At 38.0% G+C, this 8928-nt stretch overlaps 1 protein-coding gene across 10 annotated transcripts in view; it reads left to right on the top strand.

The window, feature by feature from the left end:
- EBAG9 (estrogen receptor binding site associated, antigen, 9) overlaps window positions 1-8928 on the top strand; it is a 20397-nt gene that overhangs the window by 446 nt on the left and 11023 nt on the right. For 4 of the 10 annotated variants that reach the window (XR_003253261.1, XM_026064227.1, XM_026064236.1 and 1 more), the window contains exons 1-3: window positions 750-851; window positions 4887-5062; window positions 5963-6060. Coding sequence is in view for 9 of the 10 variants with exons in the window: in XM_026064227.1 (XP_025920012.1) it covers window positions 5978-6060 (83 nt within the window). In the remaining variant the exon portion in view is untranslated. Of the gene's footprint in view, window positions 1-30; window positions 133-749; window positions 852-4616; window positions 5063-5962; window positions 6061-8928 lie in introns of those variants that run through there. The other 6 variants (XM_026064228.1, XM_026064230.1, XM_026064231.1 and 3 more) reach the window with 6 other exon arrangements.

Below are 8928 nucleotides of genomic sequence, written 5' to 3'. Positions count from 1 at the left end.
GCCGCGCCGGCACCCGGGCCCAAGGGAGAGCGAGGCCCGCGGCCGGCCGGCGCCCCTGCCGGCGGCTGGTCCCGGCCCCCGCGTGGCGGGGGGCTCCCGAGCTGGGAGGTGCAAGAGGTGGCCGACGAGTAGGTAGGCGGCGTTCGGGGGCTGGGAGGTTTGGCACCTTGCTGGGGCCACGGCGGGGACGGCGCCCTCTCGGAGCTGGGCGGGGGGTTTCGTGCTGTCTTCGCTGRATCAGGGGCTCTGTGGGACCGCACTCTGTGCGGCTGCCTAGTCTGGAAATTTTCTGTGTTCGTGCTCATTCAGGAACTGCATACAAACTCATGTGAAGCTTGTTTAGTAAACCTTTAAAGACTTTAGAATCTCTAACAGGTCATGCAAAACTTGAGTGCTATAATCTCGTTTCTCTTCTGTGTCCCTAATAACACTTGGATTTGTGCTTGTCCTGTAGAATGATGAAGCACTGTTATATGACCATGAATTCATGATGCAAGTGCCTCAGTTACACATCTGGTGAAAAATAATGTAGCATGCTGCTGTATTCTGCTGTCATTCTGAATACTTTAGAAATACTGATGTGCCCTRTAGAGATTTCTTTAAGCCACCCTGCACAGCATGTCTTGCAGTATATCTTAACTGTAAGMACTGAATAGTTGGTGCTTGTAAAGACAACAGATGTTGCAGGATGATTTTGTGGTAGCAACAATGAGAGTGTGTTAATTTATTGTCTCTGGCTTTTCATGTAGATACAGATAACTTAAGTCCAGGATGACTAATAAAGATTGGAACAGAACTGGGGTCTCTTGAACTCAAGTTCTGTGGTCTGAGAACTTCTCCAGTATTACAACGTGAGTTACATGAATTAGTGCATTATGTTAACGACTTCATGCAAGTGTGAACTAAGTTATAGTATAGTATCATGGGACTGCATGACTTCAGTTGTTATATTCTGTATAATGACTTTTCAGAAGGCAGTAGCGTATGTAGACAATGGATTATCAAAGAAGAATTACTGTGCCTAGCCAGGGGACATAAATATTCTGGTTTAACTAATGGTGCCTTGAGAAGCAGAACTTATTCTAATTCAGAGCAGAAAGCTGCAGGAGTTCATGTCATCAAGACTGGAAATATTTAGTTTATTGGGGAGGAAGAGGTGAGATGAGGTGGCATTACCATAGTGGTTTTATGGCTCCAGGAGCACAGGGTTTAAAAAAAAAAAAAAAAAGTTTAAATTCCCTATATAGTAAACTGAGTGTTAGGTATCTAGGAATAATGTAGGAATGGAGAGACAAACACGTTCTTCCCTGGATTTTGCTGTCTTCTGCAGCTCCTAGTAATYTCATTAGGATACAGAATCATGGTTACTTTTTCTGACATGCAGGAGATGCTGATTGTGCCTTTCAGTACCTGACTGAATGCTGCTCCTGAATCATTATGCTCCCCTCCCCTTTTTGAATACAAAATGTCTTTGTACATCTTGTAATATACATGATTTGGAAGAGTTTTTATGTACCTGAAAATAGCTTTTCAGGTCTATCTGCTGATCTTCATAAGATTGTATCTCGCTGTAAACCTACTTTGGTCGTCTTCAGACTGATTAACAATTTTAGTACCACAAAGTAAATTTATTTTAAGAATTTTATTCTGTCTCTTGAAATATTGTTTAAATAGTATTTACCATGTGCAATTAGATAAAAAAGAGGAAGTGCTTCTCTGAGCAAGAACGTACTCATTGCACAGTAGTGATCAGTGAGAATCTTGTTTGTGGCACCTTCATTCACTCACTCAGCTGGACTATGTGCACCACAAATGGCTTGCTAGCTAGTGTGGATAAAGTCCGAGTTGCCAGGAGTTCCAAAGCTGCCAATGCTGCAAGCTGAAAGCAATGTCAAAATGTCTCGGTTCAATAAAATTTGGAACTCTCCCTCCCTTTACTGTATTTCCTCTATTGATCTGTAAAATGTTTTCAGGGCTAAGTTGCCTTGTTCTTCTGACTTATTTATAATGTGTTTAACATCTTGCTGCTCTTGTGCTTTAATCCTTCCTGTGCTCATTTTCCGTGTGAACAACTGCTGTGACTTTCTACCAGTTGAAGGCAGTATGAACCACATCATCCTGACTAAGTTGAAGTCCTGTTAAATTTGGGTATCTGTTACAAAAGTGTTGCACTGGCTGCCGATATGAAATTAATTAGGATTCATGTCCTGATTTAAAATAAATAAGATCTGTTGTAATGAAGCTTAAAAATTCCAGTTGATAGTAAGTTTGATAAATGTTATACTTCAGAAGAATTATATCAATCTAAATAATGGGAGAAACAAAGCTCTATCCAACTTTACAAATGGGAAACTGAGGCACAGAATGTGATATACATGAGGATGTGTTGGGCTGACAGTTGACAACTGGATTGGATTTTCTTAATTCTAATCCAGTGTTTTACCTTTACCTACATCTATTAAGACATGTTCTAGGTTTCTTCCTGGAGCACTGCTGCTCTGTATTTTGTCTCAGTGTAGTCCTGCATCATAGTAGGCTGCTGATGCGCTTTTAGCTCCCTTTGAGATGGATTATCAGGGAAAGACTTATGGGAAGGAGAGGGGAAAGAACCTTGTGGCCTTTCCATTTAGTATTACCCTGTTCAGTTTTTGTTCCCATTCATGAGACAAGCTACACGGCCATACATTCCTTTCTAGCTGCTGGAGACAGATTGACAGCTTGAGAAGAATGACTGCTGTTTTACCATTACACTGGACTTGTTAGGTATCAGGTGAATTAAGTTTGCACTAAGCTCAAAAAATTAGATTCCTTGAACGTTTGCACCCATGCAACTGTTTCAGAAGATAAAATTATTACCCATTGAGAAAATTCATTAGTTAACTTTTTTTTTTTTAAATACCTTTATCTTATTGGGGAGTGCTGTCCTTAGAACAGTAATGCCAGCATTTCATGCACCCTTTTAGACACTGGCGGGAATGCTTCACTTGTCCTAATCTCAATCCAAGGAGTTGTTTCAGGATTCTTGTTACATAGTTTCTAGCGTATTGCTAAAATTAGTGCATATTTACTGCTTCATATCTTAATTAGCAGTATAAAAGCTAGATATGCTGCTGCAAGTACTTTTTAAAGTGGGATGATTGCTGATATTACTATGGCTAGCTGATAGCTTATTGTTTCCAAAACTCTGATTGTGTATCCTGCAATTTCTAATGTACAAGGCCTAATGTAATAGGGAAGACTACAATCACAGTTTAGAGAAGAGGAAGGCAAAACAATATTTGCTATCTTGAAGAGTTTGGCTTTGCCATACTTGAAGTGAAATGAACTCATGCAAATATGGTATGGGATTGTGTCTTTCTCAACATAACTCTGAAATATCCGTACCAGACATGGGAAGTGAAGGTGGGGAGGAGTCCTCTGAGTGTTGTGGGGAAGGGAATGAAGGCAGTTATTGAACCTTGACAAACAGGTATATGTCAAAAATTTACTCATTCGTGTATAGGAATGATCCAGGGAAAAAACATTAACTTTGACTTCTGGTGGCTAACTCTTGTCAGCAGTGAACTTCAAGGCAGGCCAGACTTTCCATATGGATTCTGTGTGTGGGAGGGGTGTGTTTTTTTTTTTTTTTGTGGATTGTGTTTTTTTCTTTTTGTTTAACTTTATATTGAGAAGTCAATACAGTATGCAACTCAACATCAAGAAAAAATTATAGAAGCTGGAGATGAATTGAAAAAATGTCTTTTATGTATAAATGACACACTTTACTGTTGTTTAGTTTTAGTTCTGCACTTGGCTAATAAGCTTCTCAGTCCTGCAGGTTCAGTGTTGTTCGTGCTTAATTTTGAAGAATTTTTTTAGCAATGGTTGCTTCCCAGAACGATCTTTTCAATCAATAGTTCTGTTTTTATTATAGGGTTTGCCTGGACTGTCTAGTTTGGCTGCTAGCTAGGCTAAACTGGGAAAATTGCTTCACTCTTTCTGGTGTTGAGTACACTTCTCCCCTTTCTCCCAGCAACAGAAGAATGAATTCTGATAAACAAGGGTAGGATGAGCCTCTAAACACCTTTCCTTTCAGAAAAGATATACCTTCATTCAGATTTCCACAGGTCACGTGCTCTTCATGCTGGAAATCTCAGCTAGATGGCTTCTAGCTGTACCTTTTTAAAGTAACAATTTCTTTGCCACTTCAGTGTTACTTTGTAATAATCCCTTGCTTTAGAACAGGGAGCTGTCCATCAAATTGCTTTTCACTGTTTTTCCTCACCAATTTCCATGCGTCTAAATCCTTCAGATTCTTGACTGATGCTTTCTTCTGTCACCTAGATCTCATCAAAATTGCATATTCCAGAAGATAAGGAAATGTGTGAGCACAATACAAAATGATAGTCCTTTCTTTAAAACTAACAGCTAAATGTATTGGATGGTGTCTGCTGTTCTTTTTGGGAAATTTGACTGCTTCCTGTTTCACTCTAGATGCAAAGCTACTTTAATGCCCACTCCTGTATAACATTCTCTGTTTTGTAGTCTCTTGAGAAATGAGATTAAGGCAAAGCTAGTATTTGAAGTTGATATGAAATGTGTCCTATGAGGCTTTTCTCCTGAGCTACAGCTTAGCAGTATGGTCTGTATCCTGGTAGTTACTTACTGACTTAAGCCTTCTATTTTGCAGCAGAAGAGCCTGTTTGCTTAATGGCCTCCCCATTTAATTTTTTGTGGCAGAAATTTCTTATCTGGCTGTGTATGAAGTAATACTTACAGTGCCATATTACTACAATGTTTAATACTAGTTACGTTATCTGGCAAATGAACACCAACTAATAAAAAGAATCTAAGCTCCATGAAGCTCRCAAATCCCATTGTGTACCTTTTAATAAAATCCTCAGGGCAGTATTGGAGCAGCCTACCTATTGATCCACCTTCCTGACTCTTCCTAACCTAAAGCCTGGAATATAAAAAGTGGCTTAAATATCACAGCATATTTGAAATCAAGCTGTCCTTCCATGGAGCACTCATGGCCTGAGGAAAATGCCACAGGGCTGTCTTCTCTTCTCACCAGGAGGTATGTTAAACTTGCAACAGAAAATGTTGTTACAAGTCTAGGTGTATATAAAGCTACTCGTGTAGCCTAACTTCTTCTTCCCTCTGAAATACTCACCTGTAGGAGAGATGAAAGGATCCTAGAATTACAGCAGCTTATTCTGACTTAGTGTATACCTGTTTGAGGGGATCTGTTGGAATAAAGATGGTATGCTGAAMGTAAATTCTCTAGATGATCAAATTGACACTGAAAAAGAGTAGCGAGCATAAGTGACTTCAGCCAAAGATCAAGTTTTGCTTGGTTTGGTTTGCTGCCTTGATCCAGTCTGACACAGAAATATTGATGTAACTAGGGGATTAACTTGTGCTGTAGTGCGCACAGGATGAATAGAAACTTTCTCTCTTGATGATTTTTCAGTGATATTGATCTCTAATATAAGCAATGTTTGTTCTCATCACACATTTCCTATTAAGGTCATTGGAAACTTTAAACAGCCAATTCTGGGTTTTGACTTAATGGAGGTTTCATAAAAATGTATAATTGGTATATGCAGGACTTGCAAGTGTGAGCATCTTACTGGTCATAAGTCTACTCTCCTTGCAGTTGTTTCAACACTATTGTTCRTGTCTAAAATAGATCAGCAGTACAGAGTCACTGCAGCTGATTGCCAGCAGTTCCCCTTTAAAAGTGTCTTTAACTGCGACTTTATCTGTGATTCTGTGATGTTTCTTTAACATACATTAGATGTTTTTATTATTTACATCTGTGAAATGTCCTGATAAATAGGGTGACTGTCCATTCCTGGTACCTCTGCTCTTTTCTTGCATGGAATGCTCCTTGCTCGTGAGCAAGTAGGGAAATTGGCTTTGACAACTATGTAAAGATGTCGTATGCTCAACATCTAATTTTTTTCTTTTGCAGGAAGGGGTTCTCACCATGGCCATAACACAGTTTCGACTCTTTAAAATCTGTACTTGCCTGGCAGCAGTGCTTTCTTTCATTAAAAAGCTAATATGCAGGTAAACGTTTTATGTAATTAGGTTACATTTTTTAACTACAGGTCATTTTTCTTTTCTTCTTACTACATGTGCCTGCCTCTTTTCATAGTTCTGGTTTTACTGCTAATTACAAAGCAATTAAGACAGATAAAACTAAATCAAATTCATTCTTGAATCTGCATATTCCCTTGGAGTTCAAAAGTCTGTATGCTGCTGTTGTAAGTATCAGTGTATTTTGTGGCATGCCAGCTTTCAAGAGGAATGTTTTATAAACAGCTATGACAGGGTTTAAATTTGCTTTTTAAAACTGTTCTGTGACAAACCTGAAGAAAAACCATTCTCCAATTTTTTAAAAAGTATTTGCCAAGTGATATTTTCTTTTTTAAAAGATTCAGTTAATGGTAGCATCTGCTGTGTCATCAGTCACTAACCTTTAACTATAAATATAACTGATTCTCATCCTGCTTTATCAAAAAACAATTGCCTAAAACTTAGGTTCTTCTGTCTGTTAATGATTTTTTTTCCCAAAAAGTTTGGAGGACAGTGATTAGAGAACTGCCTTCCTTTTTTTTTTTTTTTTTTTAGATGAAGGTATCTTATGACTTACAAGAATACATAAAAATGCTTTTTTTTTTTTTGTGTTGTGAACTCATGAACATGGCAGTGTAGTTTGTAACAGCTTTCAAAAAAAAGCCCTCAAGAACTATGCCTACAGAATAGTAGTGTCCAGCAAAACCCGAGCTAGATCAACTCAGTACTGTGCTGTAATCTGGACTACTGTTTACTACTTGTCAACCATACAAAATGTTATTTTACATAAACAACAGTTTGGAGAAATGCATTCTGTTTTTGTATATGAAGACTACTATTTTCCCACTGAGGTTTAGGGATATACAAAACATGACACAAAATAGCAGCTGAACTGTTTCTCTTCTCTTCACTTTTACTCGTTTCAAGAATAAGAGGAAGCTTTCAGCTGACTGACAAATTGAGTGTGGATCTATTTAACTTTTAAAAGGCTACATTTTAATGCTGCATACAGCTATATAGATGTAAGCTGTAGTTTTGTGACTCAAATTCCAAATTAAATTAAGAATACTTGCTGCTGAAGTTCTAAAAGAAGTCAAAACACTGAGCTGATAACTTCCAAAGCATGTGGTCCCCTAATCTCTCAAAGTGTTAAGATAACTTTTGTAAGCAGATAATTGTTTAGTAGGTGTAGTGACAGTATTTTCCTCCCTTATTAAACTTTTGAAAGAACTAAATCATTGAAAGAGTTGAGGAACTGATTGGTAGTAAAAAAGTAAGAGAGCTGTTCTTTGAATAACAGTTAGTTGAAGGATGAAAATTTAAAATGGCTCACATAAGCAAATCAGTGGATCAGACTGGCTCAGTCCATTAACCACAGATATTTCTCCTGTTTAATGTCAGCTTCGACGCATAGTGTGATAAATCTTGATTTCTTGTAATGCRTCACTGCATCTGAGTATGTCTGATAACCAGCAAATGTGATTAGTATTCAATGGAAATGAGCTAGTACTTATTCAGATTATATTGTTTAAATTAAAAAACAATTTAAACTAGTATCTGTAAAGATTGTGCTACTAATTAGTAAGGACAAAGAAAACCAAGAGGTCTTGAGAAATTTGGCCTTCAAAGCAAGAATCAATATCTGTCAAATGATAGCTGGGGTGCAACTGTTCCTATGAGCCTCTTGATCCCTCTGTAGAAAAGAGATGTAGCCTTTCTCAGTGCAGCCCTGCTCTGTGACAGAAGCTGTTTCCTTCCTCCCTCACACTTGTCACTGTTTTGGCTAGATCCTCGTTTGTTATAAACCACTGATTGGGATGATTATTGTGTCTTCTAGATCAGGTCTCAGACATAGCTGTAGAATAGCAGTGCCACCTCTCCTTTATGAGGGTTTGGGCAAAGGTCAAGACAGCTTGATTTCTTTAGTTACTAGACCTTTGAGAACCTTGTGTATCAGAATTTCCCAGATTGTCAAGAACAGTGCATGGTTTCACCCAGGCTTCTAGCTGTTCAGAAGCAGAGTCAGGCAAAGAAGTCAACACTCAAAGTTTTAAATATACTATGCCATTCTCTATGTGGCATGTTCTGTGCATTAACAGTGCTAGAGATGCTGTAAAAATATTTAACAGGCTTGAAGTTCTGGGATGGCAGAAATTCCATTAAGGCTTATTTTTCTTACTAGCAAACGAAGATTTCATTTGGAAAAGTCTTGTGTTAAATATGAATTCACAGAAGCTACTTAGCCTGTATGTAGACCAATTTTTTCCTCAAGATTAGAAAGCCAATGTAAACTGTTCATATATATAGGAAAATATATATAACTGCTGAAGTGGTGGCTTAGAGCAGTATTAGAGAGAAGTATATATATAGTGTAAGTTTAAAGGACAGTATTTCTAAGCTYGGATTTCTTCTAGAGATATCAGCTAAAATCTAGTCAGCGTAAGAACCAGAAGTCTCTAATCTGTTTATCCTTTTCTTTTTTGTCTGTTAGAGAATCTAACATCAAATATATGTAATTATTTTTTATGCAAAGGGAAGAGTAAAACAGATCTCATGTGACTGCATATGTAAAGGCATACGGTCCTGGGTGAAAATGCAACTGTTCACCCTTCAGTAGAAGATTGCCTTTGGTATAGAGACACTCTGCACTGGCTCATCCTGAAATGATACTTAAATTTGGGTTTCTGTGTAACCTTTTTGTATAGGGATCTACTCAAAGTTTAAACTTATGCATAGGCCGTGTAGGATAGAGTTTAGAATTATGTCAACTATCTTGGTGTATTTATAATTGGGCATAACTGTTTCTGAGCTACCTTCATTTTAACTTCTTAACACTGTAGAGTTCAGGGGCTTTTTTTT

Source organism: Apteryx rowi, unplaced genomic scaffold, assembly GCF_003343035.1.
Source record: "Apteryx rowi isolate R43461 unplaced genomic scaffold, aptRow1 scaffold_211, whole genome shotgun sequence".
Taxonomy (NCBI): Eukaryota; Metazoa; Chordata; class Aves; order Apterygiformes; family Apterygidae; genus Apteryx; species Apteryx rowi.
This window is presented reverse-complemented; position numbering and strand designations above follow the sequence as displayed.